Source organism: Anomalospiza imberbis, chromosome 1 (assembly GCF_031753505.1).
Source record: "Anomalospiza imberbis isolate Cuckoo-Finch-1a 21T00152 chromosome 1, ASM3175350v1, whole genome shotgun sequence".
NCBI lineage: Eukaryota > Metazoa > Chordata > Aves > Passeriformes > Viduidae > Anomalospiza > Anomalospiza imberbis.
The window spans coordinates 60,200,684-60,228,622 of record NC_089681.1 but is presented as its reverse complement, the minus strand read 5'-3'; the positions used below and the strand labels follow the sequence as shown (position 1 = coordinate 60,228,622).

Here is a 27,939-nt window from a genome sequence, read left to right as displayed (position 1 = left end):
CAGCCCCGTTGTCTTGAGTTACCTCTGAACTGGTCAACAGAGACACTGCTTGGTAACTTTGCCAAGGGAGTCACTGCAGACTGTGAAAATGTGGCACAGAAAATGAGTTAAATCTTTGAATGGGGCATTCTGCAAATTCACACATCAGATAGCTTAAACCTGCAAAGAATGCTGTGGCAAAATACTCTTATTTACCGACCACCAGGTTCAGCCTTTCTGTTACAATATTCTAACCTTGTATCTGTGATAGATTCGTAATTCTTTCACTGGGTTCTCCCAAAGAAATAAATGCTTTCTCAATCTTATTTACACTTTCTTAAATTGGCAGTTTCCTTTGTATAATGATGAATTTTAGTTAAGCTTCCCTCCCATTTTCTCCTACTTGTAATATCTCCAGATTCAACTTTCTCAGAATCCAATTTTCTCAGCCATCTAAATTCAGTAAACTAAATACAACACTTAGCTAAGTTTCAGCATCTCACAGCAAAATTACCCTCAATTAGTTCCTTTCTGGAGGTACATATTTTTGGTAGCCTCTATTATAAGTGAAGAGACAACTGGCTGGAATTCAGTTGAACAACTTAAAACTTTTACTGACTTGCTGACAAAAATTAATTTCCTTTACTGTGTACACCATGAGAAAAAGTTTCTGCAGAAGTAAAGACTTCATAATTTCCTTTTTGGCTTTGCCCACCAGATGTAGATGCATGTTTTATCTGCTGAATTTGAGCTCTTATATCTGCCATCACAGGAAAAGTATCTATCTGCTAACTTTTTGGATTACTTCCAATAAGAAAATATATTTATCTTTTCAGGCTCCTGAATGAAATGAGGTTTCCATGGGGCTTTTGTGCAAAACCAGCAGCTTTGTGCTGAAAAGTAAAAATGCTACAGATGGTAATTTCACAGTAACAGCTATGGGGTCATCACACTTCATCAATATTAGCATGATTACTGCACATGGTTTACCTGTGGTCAAGGTGGCTGAAGTCTTGCAAATTCAACTCTCTGGTATCTTGTGTCAGATAAATCGTATCAACGTCCTGTTAAAAATACATAACCAAATACATCTTTAGAGTACTGTAGTGGGTTTGTGTTTTTTGTCAAGCACTATGGATTTACCTGTTCTTTCATCATTAGTACATGTAGCTGAAAAGAGCTCCAGAACAAGACAAGCACTTACCCACTGTACTTCCTCTCTGTAGGGAAATCCAAGCCAGTCACAAACACAAGCATACATCTGCGAAAAGCCTCCTACAAATAACCCAAGAGACTGTTTAACACAGTAGTCACACAAGCAAACTAATGCACATCTAAAAGGACACCTTAATACTTAGAGCCCGTTTTTCAAAACTCAGTCTCTTTTTTTTTTTTCAGAAGACTGTGCATTGTGCTTATGAAAGGAACTGAGACTATCCTATCTTCATGTGGTGAGTTGCAAGAAAGCTTAATATAGTGCCTTCACCTACCAATCAGAAGTCTGCCTCATACTAATTACACCTTAAAACTAATTACACCTTTACAAGCTTCTGCCAGAAATAGAATTAAACTTCCTGACACTGCAATTCCAGCCCTTTTATATTTGAGCATTTAAATTCATTCTCACCACAAGGTCCAAGTTCTGCCACTGTCTGACTGTCCCACAGGGCCTGGAGATTAGCCAGTCTTTCTGAAGGCTCCATAGTTACTTTTTTCATAATCCTCCTAGATGGAAAAGAGGGGGAAAACATCATTCATGGCTTTGAAAGTATTTTTAAACACATAAACCTTTTTTATTTTAAGAGTATTTTTAAATGAGTGCATAGGAAGAATTACCATTTTTAATACAACCCACTTTCCTACCTAAAAGGCACACACACCATTATGCAGCACAGCATGAGTAACATTTATTCATTCTTTCTTTCTCTCTTTCTTTTGATTAACCCTGTGACTACTGGAGCAACTAAATTATTTTGTATTACAGAATCACTCCATCTAAGGAGGCTTGTGGCCCTCATCTGACACCAGGATGCCCAAAATAGGGAAGAGACATAGTATTAATGGTTACCCTGAAACCACTGCTGTATATACACTGCTTTTGTGCAGAAATAGCACCATGGTGCAAAGAGCTGAGCAGTTCCATGTGGCCTCTAGGCTGCACTCTTGATCTCCAGCTCCATCCAATCTTTGTAAATTGATGGCAGTTTCCTTCCCTAGACAGACAAGAAGCACAATATCTTCCTGCCTTTTAAGAAATAAAATTATCTGTTTTTCTGAATGGCAAGACTGCCTCATAAACTACAGAATTTATGAGGGGGTCTAAGGGGGTAGGAGGTGGAGCAGAAAAGAATTAATAAGCAATAATGACTGGAGAAACCTCTTCCCCCTTTCTTGCCTGATCTGGTCCTCTATCATCTACACAACTCCAATGCCTTCATTTTGGAAAACTCTGCCATCTGAGAGGAAGGCAAGAAATTTGATTTCTTTTCTGGGAAGCAAGTACTCCACACTTGGAGCTACCCAACCTGCTCCAGCAATGTTCTCAAGAAAACCCACAGAAAACATGGAGAGTTGAAGGCCTTCATAAACAACCAGAGAAACAAACAGTCTTGCAACCTTCTTTATTCTTTTTGTCTGCATTTCTCACACTGTTACTGAGGTTTTATAGCAACCCTGCTCACAAATATTCAGTTGTATTCACGTTCTTTGAAGGAATCTCCCTTAAGGCAGTTAACAACACTGCCCGAGAGGAAAATTGGAAGTGGGAAAAAAATGAAAACAAAAGAAACTGCCATCTAGAGTTTATGAACTTGATTTCCTACTCCACCTACAGGAAAGGTGAATAATAAAGACATGCACCCAAAATAAAACATGTAAGTTTAGCCTAACCATTCACATCTAGAGTCTGTTATTAAAGTTCACATATAAAAATCAACATGTCTGGAAAAACTCTTTTCCACAGCCCATTTTTTCTAATAATGCTGAAAACCAGGAGCTGAAGAGAATACAGTAGAGCTGCATGACTTGGTAGTGATAAAGATGAGGCAATGACTGAGAACAAGAAAAGAAAATAAAGAAAACTATTGAGAATTGCTGCAAGATGATAGAATCCAGAGACACAGGTAAGAGAGAAAACAAAAGGCACAAGTAGTGTAATGAAATGAAAAGCCAGACAAGGAGACAAATAATTCAAGCAGTCAGTTAAACCATGGGAAGTATATGACAAGATTGCCCAGGGCTTAGTTTTGAAGAACAAGGCTCACAATCATGTGCATTTTTTCACAAACACTGAAAGTAAATGGAACTTTCCCCTCCTCTCCCAACTCATATTTTACTTCTGGTGGGGAAAAAATAAAACAGAACATCGAGCCAGTTACAATAAAAAAGACAGAACCTAAGCTGCACCTGAGGCTGGAGAGGCAAGAAGGTAAAAAAAAAAACTTAAGACCTCAAATAACTGCACTTCCCTTCAAACGAAAGGCTCTTATGACCCTACAGGATGACACACAGTCTACCTATGCTCTACACCGTGTCCTGGTTCTGCCATACACCTGGACAAAAGCTTAGTGCTTATGGATATGATTCTTATATCCTCAGTGTATTTCTGAGATCAGGGTAGGGAGACCAGCAGACAAAAATGGGTGGCTTGTCACTTCCATACAATCTGTTCCCACTAGAAGTGCCCTAAAGGATACTTACACTGGTGAGAGCCCAGGGAATATCTTCCTGAGGCACGTCCCAATGTGTGCCAGCACCTCGTTCACATCCTCTGAGGATGCCATCTTCATGGAGATGCTGCATTTCTCTGTTTCCATAATCAACTATAAATAAAAGTGCAAGAGGCTGAGAGGGGTATCATATAATTCATGCCAATGAATTAAACAGGAAAACATTTTAAATGCCAGTTGAATGCTCATAGGAATCAGTTATTCTTCATGACGTGACACAGCAACGCTCCAGGTAAAGTTTCTGAAAGTTGTTCTTGAATGTACAAAGACCCCCATATTCAAACTTTTCTTTTTCTAACAGTGCCCTGCTTCCCACGGGAATACAATTTTCAAAGGATCTTGACCTCAGCTGACACTTTGAAAACCAAGAACTTTTCACAGCATTGTCCTCTTTTGAAACACGTCCCAGAACACCAGGAGAAGCAAGCACAGCCTGACAGGAAACTATTGAATGAGCAGGGTGCCTGTTTCCTCCGGCAAAAAGTAAAAGTCTTTAATGGCTGTGATCCCCTGGAAAAGCTCTAATGCTTTGTTCTGTGCTGCTTAAGAAAATGCTGTGGTGCTGTGCTGTCTGTCTGTGCAGATGAAGCAGTAACTCAGCCAGCATGACTGTCCCGCTGTCTGGGGGATGTGTGCTTCAGAGAGGGGCATAAATAAAGCCTTCTGCAACATGCCTCTCTTAGATATTGAGTGTTCAGAACCAAATCAGATTAGAGTATGAGTGACACATCAGCTCTGCTGCTGCTTTTGGCTGCATCACAGGAAGCAATGTAATGTTGCTGCTGACTCCAGTGTGAATAGTTAGCACAGCCCAAGTCATCACCTCTTTTAGATAAGAAGCTGCACATGCACAGTGAGAAGATAACATTAGGAATAAATAAGTGAAGATAGACAGTAGGAGAGGGGACTCTATGCAGTATGGTACAGCTTCTTATTGAAGCTGGCTCCCAGGGCTCTCTTGGTTCCCAATTCATGCCTAGGGTCACCACCATGATAATCCTAGAAAAGGCTGTATTACCCCTAAAGCACACTGAGACTATTCACACCTTTTACCATCAATGAGACTCCTTCCTGAGCCTGTTGCCACCACTCCTTGATGATGAATGAGTGGTCAACTTACCACAGTTTTTCATCATCACCAATATTAGCACAGCATTTCCTTATATTCCTCTGTCCATTTGTTCACTTATCTTACAGTAGAAAGCTCTTCATGGCTCTCTGCAAGATGCCTAGCACAAAACTACACCCTTCTGGTATCACAGCTATAATATGCTGTTGGCAGGAAAACTGCAACAAAATCATTTGCTCACAAGGAATAATCTAGGATTCTCTCTGCCTTCAGTTAGAAGACTCACACAATTAAAACACAAATGAATGCAAACATGAAAAAACTTAAATCTTTTAGGAAAAGTGTATGCTCATTGAGGCTGCTGAAAATCTCTTGTAAATACTGCTACAACAGTGATTGTCTATGCCTACAGGAATAATTAGCAATAGCTATCTGGCATTTTAGTACCTTAAATTTAAAAAAGCCACAAAAACTTAGAAATTAGTAAATGTCTCCCCATTAAAACACCTGGACCTCTTTTTTCCCCTCCTTTAAGGAAAGCTTCAAAAGACAGGTTAAAAAGACAAGATGTTAATACATTGAGAGCTTTTCAGAGTTCAAAGTATCTCAGGCACTCCTATTCCTTAAAAGCTCTTTAAAAGCCAAACACACATGAAACACATGAAGACTTTGATACAATTGAACTGTCAAATCTTGTCAACATGCTCATCTCATGAATTAAAAGCACTCTAAAGGCATTCTTCTTTTCAGCACCTTCCCTTTGACATTTACTTTTTTTGGGCACGTAACTTGCTGTCAAATATATTTTGTGTTGTACACAGTAAAGGCATGAAGGATGGTTGAAAGCAAAGCATTCCTGCCTGCAATGTAAGCAGTAGCTTTTGACTTCCCCATAAAGATATTCACCACAAACCCGCTGTAGCTTGTGTGGTGGTGATTCCGTGCCAGCCACCATTGCTTTACCAGGTCTGAGAAAAAGATCCACTTATGATACAAATGGAAACTTGTACCATACTGAACTAGAAAAAAACCCAATCTATTTCTTATCATTATTCCAAGTCCAAAAAACATTCCTAAAATGGACTCATTAAAATCTTATTGTTATTTCTAAGACTTTGTACCAGCAAGAATGCAAGAATACATATACACAGTGTGCTCAGTGGAGGGAGACACCTGCATGTTAGAGCCTTACCTCCTTCACTGGCACAGATTTAGCAATGAGTAAACAATTATCTTTTATCTAGAATACACTCACCTGGCCTGGTTTACTGGAAGTTACTCCTTGGATTTCCAAGTAGCTGAAAGTTAGTTCTAACTGTAGTTAGAAAAGAAAACACCACATTAGTGCAAACGTCATCTGCTTTAAAAGAGCACTTACTCTTCTCAATGAGGTTAAGAAAACTTTGGGCAGGCTACTGATATTTGATATCATTTTCTTTAATTTACACTAAATATTTTTTAATACCTGGATGCATTTTTCATTTTAAAACACTTACATTTGTTTGTTACAGGTTTAAATGGTTATTAGAGGCTATAGGAATACCACACTGGACATTGTACTGCAAGCTATAAGTAAATAAGTTTATAATCAATTCTATGAAAAAATGTTACTATAAAAAGCATCATTAATACTATACCCTAATGATGTGTACTCTTGTGACTGATTAATCATTTATTACAATCTTTACAGCTTTACAATTATTCTTTCATTAGTTACATTGATCATAGATGTGAAAAATTTTACTGCACAGAAGCTGAAGGGACATGTACACACAAACACACTATATATATATATGTATATATATGTATATATATGTATATATATGTATATATATATATATATATACACACATATATGTATATATACACACATATATATGTGTAGTATATATATTTTTTTATTATTCATAAATAAAAATAACATATATAAATAAGTAAATAAAGATATGAACATAAATGTCCAAGGACTGCTTTAGCTTATTTAAAAGTCTGAGAGGAAGTGATACATAAGCTTTGTCTGAGTGGTCTATTTGGATGAGTCAGACTAGGCAGGGAATAACATACTGACTCCAAATGGAAGCTTAGAAGGCAGCAGGGAATTCTTCTCCAAGGACAAATCTAGGGCTACAGGGAGTGTACTAAGATCTGAATTCACAATTATGTAGACAATCATCTGACAGCTGAGATATACAGAAAGAAACAAACCTCTTGGACTTAATTGTAACTACAGGGCAAAACATTAGCTCATTTCCTTTTAGTTATCATTGAAACCATTGCAACTGAGCAGTCTGTCTGAATTGCACAAAGTTTCCTGTACTTTATCTTATCCTAGGTTCACAGTCAGGGTGCTCTCAGGCTAACTGGCAAGTATCATATCATTCTATTCCTGTATTTGTGAAAAAGTCAACCCTGAATGACTACTGGGGTGCTCAGAACCCAGACACAGCTAACGAGACTCCCTCCCTGTAAAGGCTGGAACAGCACATTGGAAAGTCAGGAGCAGAGGTACCAATTTCCAGCCATCAAAAAGCTTTCCAGAAAACTTTTGTTATTACTGTCTCTTTGTCCTTTGTTGCCTATTTCTGAATCCTTATCCCTTCAGTTGTCCTCATGATTTGGCAGCATCAGAAGATATAAACGCCCCTCTCATTTCCATGCAAAGTTCACCTTCTGCCAAAAGCCTTTCTTGGTGAACGAACTTTACTCGGAAGGTTTTGGGACTTCATGTGCTTCATCTCACACATTCTGCTGCAGGGGCAGCATCCACAGCAAACAGGCAGTTTCAGGGGTGCCATCACATCTGGTTACGAAGCAAGTGAGCACAGAGAACGGAGGCAGGAGAGGCAGAACCAGCACAAGCCTCTTCTCAGGGCTCACACCAACACCCTGCATTTTCCCAAGGGCAAGGCATTAATTTCTCTTCAGTGCTTTATTTCTAAGCTGTAGCTGGCAATCTTTTGTGATGACACGGCCCTGTGCAGGTGACTCAGAGCAGAAACAAAAAAAAAAGGAAAAAAACCCACCAAAAAATCTATAGCAGCTATTGTTGGCTACTAGATTAAGCAGAGCTATACATACAGAAGGGAAAAGCTCTTTTTTCCAGTACTAAGTAAATATTTCTTTACCTAAATCACAATGAAATTTTAGGGGGGGATGTTTCTGTAATTGAAATTCTTCATATTATGAAAATTATTTACCTATCAACTTGAGGGTTCTTTTTTTGCTAAAGTATGTCCACATATATACATATATGCATACACAATCAAAAATATTTGAAAAGTTCACACAGATCCAGCCACAAGAATTTAGTCTGCAAATCCTGTTGCCTAGAATTAACAAATATCATGAAACATGGCACTACCTCTACAGCTCATCTTTGGTTCATTTTTCTAGTTAAAAATATGAATTTATAGTCCTTGCTTTGCAGCAGAAATATAAAACACATTCTAAATATCATCTACTTCAAACTAAGAAATAATTTTTACAAGGCTTTAAAAGGCATAATCTCATTTATTACCCAAAATCATATGTTTTAAAATCCTCTTCAAAAGTTATGTGTGCCTCTCATTTAGGAACAGAAAGCTAATTTCACAGTTTTCAATTTTTTCAACCAAACCTTAATGAAAGTTGCACTAGAAATGCATTCACAGATCTGAATTACATTTCTACAAATATTTTATATGCTTATTTATAGGCTTGATGACACATCCAACATTCACTAATGTTGCAATTACTTTTTATATAGACTATAGCAAGAATTAGCAAGCTTTAAGTACTGTCCTTCCTTCCCAATCAGTCCATCTCGATTAGTGGGAATGAACTGATTTGACAAGAGTGTGAAGTTTAGAGATGGCCATTGTAGTATCTTTGCTCTATGGATAAGAGTGTGAGTTGGTATTGGAGTTAAACCACATTAATTCTTTTTAACGTTGATCCTTGTTTAGTAGATACATCTCAACAGCATTGTTTAAGCAAAAGTAAAGCTTGGAATCAAATGCAGCAGTAACAGTTACTCAGAACTGGGCATCTCTAGGCATACTCAATTTTGTTAGAGGTCCCCAGAGAAATAATGTGTCTTTGCTGAATGCTCTCAGCTGTCTTTTGAGAAGCTACTGCCTGACAGGTATATGGAAGTTCTCAGGCTCAGAAAGCTTCTGAGCAGCTGTTGAAAACACTACAGACATCAGAAAATTTACTACGTTTCACCAGCCCAGCTAGAAATGCATTTTCAACCATCCTAATAATTGTTCAGACATAAAGTTTAATTTTTACATAAATCAGAAGCACAGCTTCTCATCATCATCCATTTGCTATCACAAAAATTACATTTCTACTTACAGAATACATATTTTTGATTTTAATGAAAACAAAACCAAGTTTTTCAACTATGCAAATCTATTTAATGAGTTCTGAGAATTGTCTGAAACACTCAACTGAACAGAGTTATCACTTAGCACTCTAAGCCTCAGCCTTCAAGAGCTTTTTGATTACTTATAATGGCTTTGCTATTGTTTAACAAAATCATGATTACAACCTGTCTATCATATTGCCATTGCACTGATGTCTGATATTCATCAACTGGATCTATCTTTCAAAGCAAGCACTCACCAAACCCTGCCTTAAAAAGCCCTGGCTGAAAACTACAGTGATTCAAACACCAGCAGACAACCAACTGGAGACATCTGTGCTGCAGGGACAGGGTGATGGCTGAGGAAAATGAGTATCAGCAGAAATTCAAGTATCTGCAGTTCATCCTACCTGTCAGTCAGCATCTTCAAATTACAGCTGTGGATGGTCACATTTACCAGTGACCATAACTGAAAATTTGGTATCAATAGTTCTATTTATGGATTCTGGTATTTCTATAAAGTGTGTGTGCGTGTATATATATACACACACACACACTTAGACACACACATGTCAAATACAACAAAATAGGATATGTGCCAAATTCCCATTCACTGATTCCAAGCTGGACAAGAGATGTTCTTTCACATCAGTAATTTTTATCCATGTGGAAATCACCTTTCTCTTCTACAACAATCATTATGAATTGTCACAGGCACAGAAAAAATAATTCACCAGAGTTGGCAAGGCAAGTTGCCAAACTGCTTTTCAAAATGAACTGCAAAAATCATTACAAAACAGCAGAATTTAATAAAACTCAACACAGTTTCTGCCTCTAAATCAAACATAATCCTATTTGACACTACAAACACTAGAGGGAATATTACCATCAGCTTGTTTGCACATAAACTGTCCTTCTATTAAATTCATCAGGCTCCTCTTATAGTTCTTCAGGTTGGAGTTTACAACACAACTCTTCAGCCACCTGCATTTCTAGAAGTTAAAATTCCTCTGAAATGGAGTGTGTGGATAAATATATATATATATATATATATAAAAAAAATAATTTAAGGCATATACTGATAGCAGCACCATTCTAACTCAAGACCACGCAATATACCATTCCTCAATTATCTGTTTTTTCAATAGATGTACATAACTAAAATATGCTAATTTTTTGCTACTTAGTTTATGAAACTTTCATTTGTTACCCCAGAGTATTTCTAGAAACACAGTGATTTTACCTTGGTGGGAATCCGAGATGTTAAAAGAAATGCCCGACATGATGCCAACACCTATTGGAAAAATAAAAAAGAACAGAATTTGTAAGAAACATTTAATATTATAAAATATTCTTTTCCCAGAAAATCCTGAAACCAGAGGGAAAAAGCCTCTAGCAGAGTAAATGTAGATTCCCTTTGCTGCCATACACTAAAGGAAGCAAAACACTGAAGAGACTGCTGCAATCTGATCAGCTATAAGCAAGTTAGCACACCAATGAATTGAAGAAATGTATTTAACCAATCTCTCAAGATAATGTAACAGAAATCTTAGTGACATTTTTAAAAGAATCAAGGATGAGAAGTCCTATCAGGAACATAGGATGCATTTAAATGTAAAAAAAATTTACAATATTATCATAATATTGTTAGCAATATAAGAGATGTAATGGAGAAGGTTTGGACACATTTGGGGCATTTCTTGAGCAAGAATGCAAAGATTTCTCATTCATATAATCTGAATTTCTTCTCCAGTAAAGGCAATGGAAAAATGCAGTTAGACTAGTGAGACCAGTGACCCTGGGGAGAAAGCACAACAAAACAAATATTTTGGAAGCTACTGCCAATCAAAATATAATGATTCTATATCATATCACTCCAATCTCTGGTAGCACATCCCACTCACAGATTTTACTCTTTGCAAAAGGAATTACTCATCTTGCAAAACTACAGTAATGTTTGTTGATTTACCCACAAAATTATCTGCTGTTTGCTACATCTTTTTCTAGATTGAAAAAGAAAAAAAGAGAGAAGCAAATTCTATTTGAACACCTGCATCAAAACCCCACAGCACATGCAGCACATGGTCCCACATGTAGGACCTCCTCCCTGTATCCAAGATCAAGTGATCAGGTTGACACAAAACATGTTCCTCACTTGGAGAGGAAGAAGCAGACTGAGAATGCAACCCAGCATCCAACTTTGATCACTTCAAGAGCTGCATTTCAGCCTCAGTTCCTCAGCTGAATAACATCTTGCTAAATCCTAAGAGCACCAGTGTCGCACCAGTGTTGAATTTTAGCGGATTGTTTCAGGGTTGATATGATTAGAGCCAGTGCTCTGGTTTGCACTGGCATAGAGCCAAACTGCTGCAGAATAACCCATGCCTCCTGCAAGGCTCAACTCTTCCCTGAAGCCCCCTTATGACAGGCTGGCCCTGTCACACAAAGCTGCTTCATCTCCTTGCTCATGCATAGAGAGACAGCCTCTCGTGCTCCCCTCCCAGCTACACCTGTCCCAAGTATCTCTTCCACAGTCCAGCACCAAGAGGAAGGGTAAGGGCCTAGCCAAGGGGTTTTTCCGCTGCTCAGCCACAGTTTCCCCAGCCTAGCAGCAGCTTTCTCTCACAGTAATAAAACCTTGATCTTTTCCCTGCCTCACTCACCTCCTCAGGGCAGCCCCACACAGTAGGTGCACACCACTCTCCCGGGAGCCTCTGGGTAAGATCACACCCCATGCTCACAAAAGAGCTTCACTATCAGCAGGAGTGCCTCTCTTACTCATGAACCCATCCACAAGCTGCCCACGTCTGAAGAGGGCTAGGTGATCAGGCATCCTCCCTGCACTGGCACCACCAAAAAAACCTCTCCAGTGTCACAGGCAGAGCAGCTCTGGTCACTACACCTCAGATGCCCAAATGAGAAAGGGGAAAGGAAACTTTTTGAAGAACTGCTTCCCATATTTACCTTCTAGGTATGGCAAACAGCATTAGAGATATTAGTGCTCTGTGTATGTCACCACAGTGGGACAGCTCGTCACAGGAGAATCATGTCACAGTCTTGCTTTAAAATATTTGCTTCCATTTAAGGGTTTGAGCTACTTTATGAGCCTAGAAAGGGTTGATTTAACATGACTAGAGTACACATGAGCAATCCAAACAACAAAGTTATATGTAAACCAGGTATCCAGAAGGCCCTAACAAAATTATGTTGGGAAAGAATGTCCCAACAGAGCACAAGTATATATTCTTGTGGCAGACATACCAATGATCCCAAAGTGATCTTTCTAAAACCAACAGAGATGAAAAACCCACTGACCTTAAGATGCATTTATGTACAAAGAAGAGGCCTGCTCTAAGATGATACTCCCCACTCAGCAGGTAAAGGGCTACTCTTGAGCAATAAGATGGTACCAGAAAAAAGAAAAAAGCCTAAAGTTTCTAATCCAGTAACACAAATGTCTATAGTTTTCACAGTTAAGACTCTCACAAGCAAGAGTTTGATACTTACATAAAGTCAGCTTAAGAGAAGGTCAATTATTACTGCAAAATTAATGGCCCATCTTGACAACAGCAGAACAAGATTTATTATTTTTTAAAAACTTTTTTTACAATGGCAGAATTGGCTAAGATGAGGCTTGCCATTTATCATAATTTTAGCTGTTAAAATCTGTGAGTATAGCTTTGAAAGGATCCACTTTAGTTTACAGCTTTCTGATTGTTCTTTTCTAATATTTTCAGAATTTTACTGTGACATCTGCATTTTAACATCACCATTTTTGCTCACATTTAGCAACAGGGTTGCCTGTACCCCAGTTCAACCCAAGACTTGCTGGATGAGCTGTGAAACATGAATGGTTTGTTTTCAATGACTTCCTTCTCCTCGATAAGGCTGCAGCACATAAACAAATAATGGCTCTTAGGCTACAGCTCACCCAAGTCTCTGACAATAGGATCCTGCAGCGTTGTTAGTACTTGCAAGGTATTAACATGTATTGCAGGCTACTCAAAACCACACACCACTCTAGCCCTCCCCTTGAGAAATGTGATGCTGGCGCCAAAGGCAGAGGCACTGGAGGTGTTTTCACAGGACAGTTCAAGCCCCCTCTTAAGTAACAAGTTATTTTAGTGCAGGATGACCCAGGTCTCTGTGCATTCCTCTGACAAGAATGAGTATGTGTGTGATTGCACAATTGTCTAGGGCTTTCAGAAGCATTCAGGAGTGCTATTTTTCATGAACAGGCAGATTCTAGATTTCCTGGGGTTTTTGATTTCTTCATACAAAGAAACTAAAAAGCAGAAGCAGCCACCCTTACTCTCAAGCAATCCTCAGGCATCTTACCAAGAAGGTTCTGCCATTGTTACACTTATTTTGCACCCAGGGAACCTTGAGCACAGAAGTGTCATGGTCAAAGTCACGTGGAAGTCCAGAGGCTCAGAGCAGACACCCTAAGTCCAGGGATAACCTGGAACAAAGAGCCCCCTGGCTCACAACCCATCAGGAATGTCAGCTGGGCATGCTGTATCATCCACCTTATCATCTGATAACAAAATCACTTGTTCAGTTTAATGTGTCGCAACCCCACTCCTCCATAACCGTTTTGTTTGGTCACCGGTAGTACTCAATCATTAATGAAGTTAAAAGATCCCATCAAGAGATAGACACGTGCAGGGTGAAGAAAGAGGCTCAGGAGTTAATTCATGCTTTAACACACCTGTAAGCTAAAAGGTTTGTGAGTGATTTATGTGAAGGCAGCAAGCACATCCAGGCAAATTTTATATAGGATACACAACCTGGCTGCTGCTCCATGGAAAGGACAATAAAAGAGAATTATATTTAGTTAACAGCAGTTTTGGTCTATCTTCCTACTCTGCATTTTTTAAGCATAAAATAGGATTATTATTTGAATTTTAAACGACTCCTACTCACACGCACATACCCAAGTTGATGATTGCTTAATGTTTTTATCATTCCAAATTCTGTAACGCTCCCTACGCTAATCAGAACGTACATGAAACAAAATTTGGAAGCATTCACCAAAAACACATCCTGCAAATTATTGTCTCCAGAGACTCATGGCCTACAAGGTCATCCTCTATTTACCAAGAAACATAATATAGTTCAGTAAATAACATAGATCCTCCACGAGCATATCAATATAACAAATATACAGATGCATTTTGTCATTTATTGTCAAATCCTAGCCTTATTACCCATTTTAGCACTGTAAGTTAAAATTAACAGGGCTGCACAGGGTTAACCCAGCCACCCTACCTGGCAGGCACTCTTGGGAAGATCACTAGAGAAGCACAGATCTGTGCTAATTGCATCTATTTTGCCAGACAAACCACAGCAACTAAAGCTACCTTATCTATACTTAAAGCAGTTTCAAATCCATAAGGAAATGCAAATCTTCTGAAAAACACCATTACCCTTTTTAAAATGCTCAGGAATTAAGAGTTCTGGAAAACACAGTGAGCATACTTGGGCTTCGTGACTAGATATGAAACTGAATCAAACCTCCTCAGCACTTCATGGGCCTGGGAATTTGCATGATGCTCCCACCACTCACTACCACAGATGTTTTGAAACTTCCTTCTGCTGAAATCCCAAAATAAAGATGATTAACCAAATATTTTTTCCCTTGCTGGGAACTGATTGACACAGATACTTTAAAAAAATCAAAAATCAAAAACAACAACCAACTTTGTACTTTTTTTGAACAACTGTTGCAACTGTAGTTCTTAAAATGTACTCTCTGTACCTCTGCTTTCACTGTAGTTTCTTTAGACCCTGGCATCTGCTATTTTGTCTGCCTCAAAATTGATTCAGTCTCTTCCATTATAATTTACTCATGGAAAGTAGCATTTGTAACAAGTTTTCTTATTTCTTATCACATTCTTATCATAGCCATCATCTTGAGAATGCCTTGAATCCAGTAAAGAGTCACTTTTCTGTATATATCTTAGTTACACCATCCCCATTTTTCTCATTATTCATTACCATTATTATCCAAAACATCATCATTTTAAAGTTTCCACCTCTATTAGTTGCTTTATGATTTCTCTCATAAGCTTTCCATTGCCACTGCTGAGGCAAAATCTAATATACACACAATAACGTGAGGTAAAGCAGCAGCACTAACAGTTTTTGTTTTAAAACACGGATGAATCAATACATGTTAGAGCATCCAGCCTCCCTCAGTCCCTATAGGATCGACCGTTCACTTCCTGGGTTGCATGCCTGATGCTGTAAATGCTTCATCCTGAAGCAACTGGAGTTCGATTAGATAAAAGGCCCCTTTCAGCACCATGTTAGAGATATGAGAGCTGGGTTTGAGAGAGGCACTTCCTGCTAAAAGCTCTGAGCCTCCCCACACAAAGAGGCTAGCTGACATCCTGGAGAGCTTTTTGGAGGGCTGATTAGCTCAGGCACAACAGGAACACGTATGCAGCATCCTCTGAAATGGTGGCATCGCTTGGCATATGGTGGATTTCTCTGCAGAGCCCTGACACCAGCAAAAAAGCCCAGCTCAGCCCCCATCTGAGGGCTTGCAGCACCGCCACCTTCACCCACACAGCCCTCACCACTGAGTTTGACTCTGATCATTTGGTCTCGACTACTTTTGAAGCACCATCTGTGACAAAACTACTGATGGACCTTATTCACTCCTACTCCAAACGTCCCCTTATTTATACACCAATACTACAGCAGTCTTTTGCTGCTGAAGAAGTACTGTTAGGAAAGGGTTAGTGCATTTCAGTTCACACACAAAAAACAGAGTTTCTCCCCCACTGAGATGACCCTTAGCCAAGTTGAACACATTCCCAGGCTCACCTAAGTTGCTGGTGCCTGTGCGGCCAGCCAAAGACCAAAACACAGTAAGGGGAACTGCTACTTGCGTCAGTACAATTCTCCTGCCTAACACGTGGGTAAGCTTCGTAGCACAACTACCTCAGCCATCCCCATAAAGGGCTGCTCTGCTGCATGTTTCTCTATTACCATTCCTCAAGTCAACCACTGCTTCCTCAACAAGGCTCCCTGACTGGAGCTGTAGACAGAGCGTGAGCCTGCCTGCCACGGGAATACTGTGCGTATCACAGCTTTCACTGGTGCTTATTGCCACCACACTACTTTAAAAATTCAAGCCTGCTCTGTTAAGGGTCACCTATTTCTGTATTTTCTGGATGGCAGAGGATGGCACGGGGAACATTTTTAGCTGTTTTTTGTTGTTGTTGCTTTGCTTTGGAGGTTTTTTGTTTGTTTGTTTGTTTGTTTAATGTGTGCTCAGATATCAGAAGAGATGCCAATAAATGTGCCGTGTTTAGAGAAGCACCTTTTGCATTACTGCAGGGAACAAGACAGGGGACACCACAAGATGGCACAACGGAGTGCTTCCCACACATTTCCCTTTCAGTCCAAGTCAGAGGACCCATTAACAGAAATGCTTATTTAGCTCCTGGAAAGCTGTTCAAATCTGCAGAGCAATTTCTACTTCAGAGGCAGCAATGAACAAATACTGCCTAGAAGACAGCTAAGAAAAAAGTATTCTTGTTTTAGAATTCATAACAACTAAGGCATGGACACTGAAAGGTTTGCCTAAAACAAAAAGGCAAGATGAAGCAGTAAAGCTTGAAAGAGAAGCTTGGAGTAAAAGGGTCCTAATTCTGATGTTTGAGAAGAAACAACATAGCTTGGAGGTTTATCAGCAAATTAAGACAAAATTTCCAGACATAACTAAATTTGTTCCAACAGCTCTAGCAACACTACCACTACCACCTACAGGCAGCCCTGTCCTAGCCCTGTGAACTGTTTCTAAAAGACACATGAATCAAACTGAGCTTCTTTAACACCTATGAAGCACAAAGAAACATGAACACTTGCTATAACCCTGTCTGCAACAAGCAAACCATCCAGCTATTTTAGTAAAGGTGGGATTTCAGAAGAAACTGAGACGTGCTCACCTTTGGCCAGACATCAACTATGGCAGCAACAGGACCCATGGACACTCAAACTGCCACGCCCTGTCACGGAAACAGCCTGGGATGTGGTGACCAGTGGTGCAGACTGGGACTGTCTGATTTACAGATTTTACATTCAAAAGTTTTGTATCTTAGGCTATTAACCACAGAGCTGCTTGTGGAGGGGCAGCCACCTACTGCCTGTGCGTACAGGGCTCCCTTTTCCTAGCAAACAGTCATAGAACAGAGTTTCATGACATTGTGAGAGATGTCCAACACAGAGCACTAAACACAATCCCCTGCAGGCTGCAAAGCTTCCTTGTCATCTTGCTCACCACCACACAATTCCCAACAACAAAAAAACATAATGTTGTAAAACACTAAATACCAGAAGACCCACCTGCAGTGTTTTTTAAGCCTGCTCTGAGCCGTAAAAATGGGAATCAGCAACTGCATTTCAACAATTCAAAGTCCTCTCCATGGCACTGGACACAGGCAGGGCTGATCCTAGCCAAGGTATGGGAAGGGAGCAGGCTCAACCACATACCTTCACTTGTCAACTCATCAATAAGAGGTAACACCCCAAAGGGAGCTTTTCTTCTCTGTACCTACATTACACAAAAATAGGTCACTAGCACATTAGTGTTAATATACCATTATTTCACTTTTTTTTCCCTACTTTTGCTCTTATCTGTATACAGCCATTACACAGATTCAGTGCTGAAATTCAGGTTACAATATGCTTCAGCAGGACTCCCAAGTACTCGCCTCTTACAATGTTCTAGACCCCCAATACTTGGTTAAAAAAGCGAGTTGAAAACATTCTGTTGACTGGTAATGCAAAACAGCCTGCGTTCTAGCATTTTCTGTGCAACAATTTTTTATGCTCTTGTACTAACTTCTCTCCATCACAAAAAGATAGTACAGGCACCCTCTAGGAAAAAACCGCCCATTACCTGTCCATAGTGTTAATAATAATAAATGTCCATACACCTTCTCCCTTCCCACACAGCTTCTTTCTGTGTTTATGCACAGCATTTAAAACTGGTAGCATTTTGGTGTGCTGCAAATGACGCTGTTTCTATGCAGAAGTAGCTGGAAATAGATTTTGCTATTACAGTGCTTTTATTCTTATCTTCTTTAATTTCATCACTTAGAAATGCCAGATTACATTTTGCAGTGATCCTTAGTGATTGGATTGCTCTTTTTCCAAGTGTGTCACAACAACCATAATGAAGAACTTTAAAGACCAGGAAACAAAACAAAAACTTCAGGTTCAGAGGAAATGCAATTTGATCCACAGTGCAAACATTTTATAAGAAACTCTTCTACAGACATTCCTCTTTGCTTTTAGCTACCAACAATTAAATAAAGATTTAATTATTGAAATGCAATGCACTTAGTTACAATGAATATTGAAATAAATTAAATAAGCAAAGTAGAACAGTTTTCCTCAATAGCCACTGCCATAAACCAGTTTAAAAAAAAATGACCTTGGATAGCCCCAAGAGCTAAGGGCCAGAGAAAGATATCAGCTTAATAAATTGTAGAATTAAGTCTTTTGTGTACTCTCCACCGCATACACAAATTGAAACGCAAACCAATGGGCGAAGAATCATAAAAACCCCCAAGCCAAAGCAGTTCTTTCCCAAAGAAACCTTTGCTGTGGGTGCAAGACAAAACCCGCTTCACCACTAGGTCCAGAGGGGATGCAAGATCTTCTCCTCCACACTGCTACAGGAGCCTCATTGCTGTCCTCAAGTGCACTCTTGATTTCCTTTTCTTCCCTTGCTTCCCCACAGTACCCCTTTTCCATCCCTATCATCTGTAAAATACAAAGTACCCACTGGAACTGACACGACTGTGACAGCCACTTCATCCCTAATCACCTAAGCTACACTGCAAGACTTAATCTTTATATACTTTGATATCTTAGGACCATCAATCTTTCAAGAGAGGGATGATGCATGAGTGCTGAAACCAGCTACTTGGCTATTTAAAATCCTTAAAAGCCACCGCTATATGCATGGTCCCAAAACTCAGCTATTTTGTTATACTGTTTTACATTTTATATGATCCCTTTTACAGCTATTTTATTTCTAATGTATCATATTTCACCTCTGCTAAAGAAATCTTTTCTTTCAGAGTTTAAAACACCTTCCAGAAATGGCAAAAAGGGAGCAGCTCCCCTGTCCCTGCTCAAGAAAGCAAGGCTGAAAAGGACTTCCCCTTGCCCACTGCTATCCCTGCATGAAAAGGGCAGTGAAAGGGAGGCCCCTTCCAATTTGGAGCTTTCCCACAGCTCTCATACTTCATTATTGAAGGGGTGGGATTTGAAGATGGCTGGGGAATTCCCTGATGGCTCACCCAGGGCCAACCACCCACTCACCCGATGTGTAACTAACCATCTCTTGGAGAAAACTCACAACAGGTTCTATGTCATGCACTTTACTCTTACAGCCAGGGCAGCAAAATAACTGAGGTGTGAACACTGTTCCCACTTTCTTGTCATGCAGGTGCATGGTGCTGGATGCATTTCTTTCTTAAGAAATTCTGCACCAGATGAAGTTCCCTCCCTGCTCCCACTCTGTATCTAACAGGCAGGAAACCCAGCAATCAGGCCAGCTTCAGGCAGTGACACAGCTGATTGCATCTGGCTTCCCCTTAGACAGAAATTCAGGAATTGCCACATTCCAGAAAAGCAATTTTGCCTCCAACATGCTGCAAAAAAATACTTGGCAGTCTCCCCCACTCTCCAAATGAACACTATCTTGTCTACCTAAGAAGTACAGGCAGCATGAGCTGAGCAATAACCACTAAGTAATCATTCATGGAGGGTTATTTTTCTTTCTGCTTATTTTTAAAAGTTTTATGATGTCAATTATCTAATGCTGTTAATTATTAAAAATTAATACACTCCTATTCAATAAAAAAACATTTTCAGAATTTCTGTTTTTGTGAGGATTCTTGAGTGTTTCACACTATTACTGCCTATGTGTGATGCAGCTTCTTATACAATATATTAACCTGGAAAAATGCATGTAATATCAAAACATCCCCATTTATCTGCAAACAACATCAACTTCTAACAGCCATCTGGAAAAACAAACAAACAAAAATAAGGAAAAAAAATCAAGAAGTCCAAAACCATGCTCAAAAAGAAGGAAAGTACAATTCACTGAATGCAAATAAATGATTCTGCTCTTCAAACTTAGGAGTTAAGCAGTTAACAACTGCTGCAATTTGGCACCCAACACTCAGTATCAAGTTACTCCTTGATATATAAAAGATTTAAATAATTTTTTAACTATCTAGGCCTCTGAAAATTTGGGAAAAAATCAGCTTGCTTCCCCAGAAAGCCTTCCCAAGATTCTGCACATGATGCAAAAGTTTTTTAAGTCAAACTCTTTCTCAGAACAGTTTTGTGTGTCAATTTTGCTTTTATAAGCACTGATGCACAAGCTTGATGCTACTTTCAGAACACAAGAGTTAGGGAGAGGAAGACAGCCTTTAAAAAGTTACTTCACTACTTTACTACTTCTAAGCTGTGAACTTAAAACTCACTCTGCTTGTCAGAGCAAGGTACAAAAGTGTGCAGTGAACTAGATCCTCCTGGGCGTTATCATTTTATCTAGAGTAACGATGTACAATCTCTTCAATTTGTGGACTATCTTTTCTCTATGGAGGTATAACACAGTCTGCCAAAAAGGAAAGTAAACCTGAGAATGATGGCCTTTTCTCTTTTTAGATGATAGGTTTTAAGCCACCACAGTCCATCATAGTTTGTAAGAACAAGGCTTCCAAGTGCAATTTTAAGTTTACATCACTTCTAAAGCATGGTATTAATATATATACACCAGTTTAGTTAAATTGGCTTCTAATGTGACTATCATCCTTAGCCTAAATTCACAGTAACATTGATTAACTATCGCTGGAGTTACACATCAACTACTTCAATAAACTCACATGGATTCAGTCAATTTGCTGGTATTCTCACAGAAATCAGAATAATGTCATTCAATTGTGCTGCCCAAATAGCTGATTAATGTGTGTCATCACCATTTTTTACCCACTTGTTTATCATCTCCTCTCAAGATCTTTCATGGCTTGAAGTACTAAATATTTTCTTATATTTTCCAATATTTTCCTTTTGTTGAGCTTTGATACTTATACCAACAAAGGAGTTTTGTACAACTAGAATTAGAAGTTTTAAATAAATCACTATAAAGATTTCGAATTACATGGCTCAGTTCCCAAACACGCCATAAATAAATGAGCAGTGTCTTGGTAGCAGGTTTGCACAAAATTTTACCCAACAGACTATCAGATACATGGAAGATTTGAACCCTGCCCACACACAAACACTTGTATTATTGAAAAATTAACTTCATTATTCAGATGAGAACATTAATGATATCACTAAAGCACAGCCATCAAAACTCAAATCCTCCCACCCACAACTGCAACACTGAAAAAAGCCCCCAGCTTTATCTTCCATGTCTTCTGTGACTACAGGGTCCTGTAATCACTCAATTTGTCTACATCATCATTTCTCATTTTCTTGCAGGCTAGATAGAGATGTCTTCTCTTTCCCTTCCTTAAATCCTAGCATTTCTCACAAAAGTGCATCAAGAAATGAGGACAAGGAGCAGAAAGCATCCACATCAACACGTCTGGGATGGAATGACTTTTCAAATTCAGTTGCATGGCAGAGCTCACATCAGTTCTGAAAAGGCCACTACCTCCTCCTTGCTCATAAATTAGATGGGAACTTAAGAGATCTCCTGTCTTCAGGTATAGGTATCTCCTAAAGTAGAGGTGAAGGGAGGTGGAAACAATGGGACATTATTGACATCTACTCCAGGCTGCGTAAAGATGCTCCAGGAGACGCTGCTTTGCTCAAGCTAAAAAAGCAAGAGTGCTCACTACCCAATATGTTTAACAGAAAAAAACAAAATCTGGCTTTTTGCCTCAAAAAATCACATCATCATGATCATGAATTACATTTTTAATGAGGCCACTCCTACCCTAGAAGCTGTTAACATACACAGACATGTAGTTAAGGCCCTAATCTAAAAATGCAGGTGACAGAAGCAAGTAGATATAACTCTTTCAAGAAGAGATGCCAAATAACAGTGTTTTAAAATAATATATCTATGCCCACTCCTCGCATGATAAAGACCACAGTGTTTCATCTAACAATACCAGAACCGAGTCTGTAACCTCAGCTCCTCTCAATCTGATGCCTCAAAGCAATTTCAGAAGCTAAGCGTCTGTTGTGGTTGCTAATAAAAAGTCTGAAGAATTCTGCTTTCAAATATGCAAAAGTGGGTGGGGAAGAGGGGGCAGTTTCACTTTGCTGCAGCCACATGAAGATACATAACAGCTTTCAAAGTACATCATTGATTCACTCATGGTAAAAATCAATCAATTCTATGACGTTTATGGAGCATGGTAAATTAACTAGAAAAAACACAAGCTTCTCTGGCTCCTCGGGGCTCACAATATGTGATCTGACCCTGGCTGTAACAATCATGTCACTATAAACAAATGATGAAGGAATCACAGCTGTCTGGAAACCCTGGTACTCAATAATGTTCCTTCTAAGGGGGTCAAAACCTATAGACCACAGGCTTCAAGGAGCCCTGCACTGAGCCAGTGCAGCAACAGCTAAAAAAAAGTGAGGTCACCAAATGCAGATGTGATGTAAGACACAACCACACAGGGAGAAACATCAGCTCTCATAACAGGGTATCATTCCTGGGGAGGGGCACATGATACTTCCCTGCAATCAAACCAGAAAGAGGATTTAATACAAAGGAAAAAAACTACAGAAGTGACAAATGGCAAGGTAATTCAGTTTAAGGGCTAACATAATAATATTTCCTCTTCACTCAATTTCTAGTCTTTGCCATGTTTCTGCTTCCAGCAGGCTCTGTAATCCGTCCAAAGACTTCAATATCACACAAAAATCTTCATTGATAAGGACAGTGATTTTTATTTATACTGTCTGAAGTTACTACTTGTCGGCAACATGCCAACATTCTGGGGAAGAACTGGTAAAAGAAGATAGACTAGGCTGAGGCTGAGCAACCTCTTCAGCTGTGATTCTGTAAGATTAGTTCTATGTAGAAACAAGAGAGATTGCACTTACACACAGCAAGCTGGATGCATCTGGAAACCCAGGGCTGCTCTACTGATAGCAGCTCTGCTCATGCTCAGTCAACACGCTTGAGACATGCTATGCTTCCTGACATGCAGCTCATGCAAGACATGCTGGATTTTGGCTATTGAGTTCAGGTAAACTTAAGAGAGTGTCTGTGATCCCCAGATATCCAACATCCATGGTTTCACCTGGATCACCAAAGGCTTGGAAATCCAGGAGAAACGCACCATACCTACCTTCAATATTCTACCATGTTCTGGTTTCCCCCTACCCCAAGTGCAATCAGAGAAACTCAAATGCATGGGGGTTGCCAAGATCAAGGACAGATTAAGGGTTAATCTGTACCAAGACAAGCAGTCCTGATTTAAAAGCTCTGAACACCTGACAACCTTAGTTCTCTCCCAAAGGCAAGTTTACCCTGGGCTAAATTTGTCACCTTTCATATGCCTATGTTGCAATTCTAGTACACTGAATTCTTAGGTATCAAATGCACAGCCTGCCCTTTTGTCTGCAGCTGCTTCAGTGCTATTTGCACCATGTTTCTGCCTGGAGGTTTGTCCCTCTTGTGGCTCTTGTGCCCATAGCTTGAGAAGCTCATAATTGGCAGATCTGGGACACTAAGTAATTCTTAGTGAAAGCCAGGAAGCTTCTGAAACCAACAAACAAGACAAAAAAAATCTCAGTTGGGGATGTGTGTATGTGTAACGAATGAAAAACAGTGGTAACATAAAACTGTGTGAAAATACTTCTTTCCAGGTCACTTTTACCACGGAAAATGTTTTGATTCTCTAAATTCACTGTGTTGATGTTATAAACGCACCCCTTTTCGTTAGCAGATGCATAGATGGCTGCAGAACCACACTTTAAATGAGGCAGTGCTGTGTTCTATTCCAGATTAATAGTTTGAAATACCATCACTTGCAGTGCATTTACTCCTGTGTACGTATAGCTAGTACTGCTTTTATAACAGAGCAGTGATTCAAGTAACACAGAGACTACCAATACAAGGTAACCAACAGTTTTACAGAAGCCAAAAAAATATACTGATTTGTGTTTAATTTGCTGATTCCTGGAGAAGAGAGAAACCTTTTGAACCTACAAATGAGGCCATCTGAAAAGTATGAAGGAAAGGATAAGATTTAAAAGCTAATGTATTTAAACAAACAAACTAAAAATTATAATCAGTGCTACCTCCACAACCCATAAAACTGGTACCTTCTGGTACAGCTTCAGAAATCAATTTTGTTATCAAAATACAGCCAGCAAATCTATGTAATACACACACAAAAGGAAGTCTAGAGTTCAACAATCATCTCTGTCTTACCCTTGTTATTAATTGAAACAGATGGCAGTGGGGGTGGTAATAGCTACACACAATTTGGGACACTAAAGAGGAAGACATCAAGCTTTATAACAGTCACATATATGCATGGTGCCTTTTATTCTAACCATATTCACACAGAAATATTTGAGGATGATCCAGCATTAGAAAGAGAATCTACCTTCTCTTTTATGCATATAAACTGCTCTCTTCCAAGACCCAACTATATCCACCAGATTATTGGTAAACAGCAGGAAATTTAAATCATTCGATCCAAGATCAAAAATCTCCTAATTTTTTTTTTTTTAAGGGAACTAAATTAAACCCCTGGAATATATATAAAACTGCTTGCAAAGCAAGGAGCACTGCATCAGACTTGGCACTTTACATTCTAGGTCACACTTGCATGAAGCAGGCAAGAAAGTGAGGGAAATCAATTAGAAGTGAAAAGCCTCCATGCATATACCAAAATGCAGTCTTAGGATGCAGCTGTGTAAACCATCTAATCCAGCCTAACACGGCTAACGCAGAGAGGCTGAGCCCCCTCCCCCCCAGTTCTACCACACTACAGGGCACTTCCAAAGCCACCCAGCTGCTCAGGTGGCTCAGCCAGGCTGAGGAGCTCCCACCACGTGAACACACACCAAATCAGTTCTCCTGCACCTGACGTAGGTGTCTCTTGCCATGTCTATGCCACCAACCCCAACAGGGGAGCTGTAACTTCTGCCAGAGGGGCAGGTGGCAAACAGAAATGGAAACTTCCTAGAATGGGCACAGCCAGCTCAGCCAGAGCTTGCTAGCCATCTTGTATTGGAAGGAGGGCTTTCCTTGAGAGATGGACAACTTCCATGATTTTACTTACCACTCTTTTGCTTTTCCCCAAGAGGACAAACCCCCATAGAGAAAAGAGAAGAGAACCCTAGCCTATAACTTTTCTTTAGAAAGAACCAGCCATGAGATAGGTATCATTATTGCAGGAAAGAGCACAAAAGGAAGGGCAATGTAATTTAGCACTTCGTGATGCACCACAGCTGCATGACTTTGAGTCATCCTGTGATCCAAGTATACAGACCCAGCCCGGGCAGCCCTTTGCTGGCAGCTCACCTCCAGCATCCTACTATGTTGTATTGTGGTTTTATATTTCTGTAACAGTTCTGTAATGGTTTGCCCCTTCACTCCCCATTTTCTCCCAATGGTTCCACCCCGAGCTTTCCCGCCTTTCCCTCAATGCCAATCTCCCTGAAAATGCTCAGTCATTCCCCTGTCCCTTCCCTGGTACCCTGTCCATCACTCAGCTCCTCATCCCACTCTCCCAGAATTTTCCACCTTGGGTGTCGAGTGAGTGGACGAGGGCCAGGGGTCCCTCCCTTGAACTTCCCCCATTGGTTTGTGTTTCTGTCTGTCCTTCCGCCTTCCACTCCCCCAAATCCCCCCATTGGTGAATGGGTGTCCCTTCCCCCTGGTTCCCCCCTGGTATTTGAGCTGTTGCAAAAGTCTCGAGGGCACTTTTCGGCTGTTCGACGCTCTGGCTTTCAGAGCTCGGATTAAACCTGAGACTGATTCCCCAGCCTTGAGTCGGCTCCCTTATTGCCTCCTCGGACACCGCCTCTCCTCCATACAAGGCAGACAGCGCAGCGCTCTGTCTTAGCCGCTCCCCGACTCTCCGCCTCTGCCGGGCAGGCAAAGCCAGGGAGCTTCAGGGTGGGCACAGTGGCACTACTAGACACAGACAACTCATTTGGAGATGCATCTGCTGATAAATCTGGCAAAGCTATTCCCTGTTGAAAGGGCAGCACAGGCATGGTGGACGTCCCTGAAGGAAAAACAAATGCTGGAGGCCAGTAAGACAGATAACTGGGGCATATAAGTAGCTGAGTAACAAGCACACACAAGGGTTTATGTATTTGTTTAACCCCTACACTAGAATAATCAGTGCCATTTGGGCTGATTAACCTTAAATAAATAAAATGTCACTGCTTCCTTCAATGGATGAAAAACAAAAATGCTACATGAACCTGTACTCAACTTTTCAGAACTACCAGAACCAACTCCAGCTCTTCTGACACTCTGCTGGCACCCATCCTTTCTTTAATAGCTATAACCTCTCATCTTTATTAATCAGGGACTTGTTCAAAATATTCACAGCATGAGCTCCAAATTTCAGTTTAAGAGTTAACTTGTACAAAGAAGCCAATACTTGTTCTGTCAGTCCTTGCTCACTCTTGGGAAAAAGGAAGCAACTCAGACATGTTGCATAACTGCTCATCGGCATCGTCAAAGAGCTTGAGCAGTAATTGGAAAACTAATATCACTGCTTCAAATAGGTGCAAAAATATACAGTGCAAGGCCCATTAAGAGGATAGATGAGGAGACAGACATTCAACTCCTCTCACTGTCAGGGCCTCTTCAGAATAATTTAATACAGGATCCAAAGAAAATGTCCTCCCACATGTATTGATGCTAATTCACAGAATTAAAAAGCAAACCTAAGAACGCTGAAGCAAAGAAATTAGTTCACTGTAAAATCAGCTTCCAGTTTGGGCAAATTAACTTGGTAGCAGGCTTCATTCATATGCCCTAATGTACACAAAGTATGTCATTTTGGTCAAGTGGTCTGTAAATCTGGCACTCCTGCTATCCACAGGTGGTTTCCAAACAGCTCTTTCAGCTCCCCTTTAGCTATTGCATCAGCCAAGACAAGTACATTCAGACTTAAGACAGTTTTCTGAAAGGTTCATTCTGCTTTTTTAAAAAAAGTAAACCATAATCAGAAACCAAATGTATGCTTGTATGTTTACACAAAGTTTGATTTGCTAGCATTTTAAAAAGCAGATGTCACCTATGTGGTAAACTTCACAGCACCATGGAAGAAGATACTGTGTCTACTTGGAGCAGAAGAGTAAAAAGCCTCTAATATTGTAAACACAGGTGAACCCGGTGGGAAAAAATGATGATGTCTGACTCCAGTTCAGAAGGCTGAATGATTTCTTTATTATAACTATGCTATAATACATTAATATACTATATAAAGGAAGATACTAAAGCTACATACCTACTTTTCTAACTACCATATCTAACTCACTCACATCTCGTTACTCTCTTCACAAAAATCCGGACACAGGTGGATTGGATTGGCCACCAGGCTCAAACAATCCTCACCAGAATCCAATCAAGCAATCACCCCAGGTAAACAATTCTCCAAACACATTCCACATGAGAAAAACAAGGAACAGAAATAGAAATTGTTTTCTCTTTCTTTCCTCTTTGCTGCTCTATGAAAAATCTTGAAAGAAAGAAGAATGTCCCTGCAAAAATCTAATACAAAGGAAACTACAGATCAGCTATGCAGGTGGTTAAATAAAAAGGGAAA

The 27,939-nt window shown here is 39.8% G+C and overlaps 1 protein-coding gene across 7 annotated transcripts in view; it reads right to left on the bottom strand.

The window, feature by feature from the left end:
* CARMIL1 (capping protein regulator and myosin 1 linker 1) overlaps positions 1–27,939 on the bottom strand; it is a 191,893-nt gene that overhangs the window by 101,759 nt on the left and 62,195 nt on the right. For all 7 annotated transcript variants that reach the window (XM_068194254.1, XM_068194269.1, XM_068194260.1 and 4 more), the window contains exons 3-8: positions 10,368–10,418; positions 6,032–6,091; positions 3,679–3,800; positions 1,607–1,704; positions 1,184–1,254; positions 970–1,043 (exon numbers count right to left, since the gene is read on the bottom strand). In XM_068194254.1, coding sequence (XP_068050355.1) covers positions 970–1,043; positions 1,184–1,254; positions 1,607–1,704; positions 3,679–3,800; positions 6,032–6,091; positions 10,368–10,418 — 476 coding nt within the window. The remainder of the gene's footprint in view (positions 1–969; positions 1,044–1,183; positions 1,255–1,606; positions 1,705–3,678; positions 3,801–6,031; positions 6,092–10,367; positions 10,419–27,939) is intronic.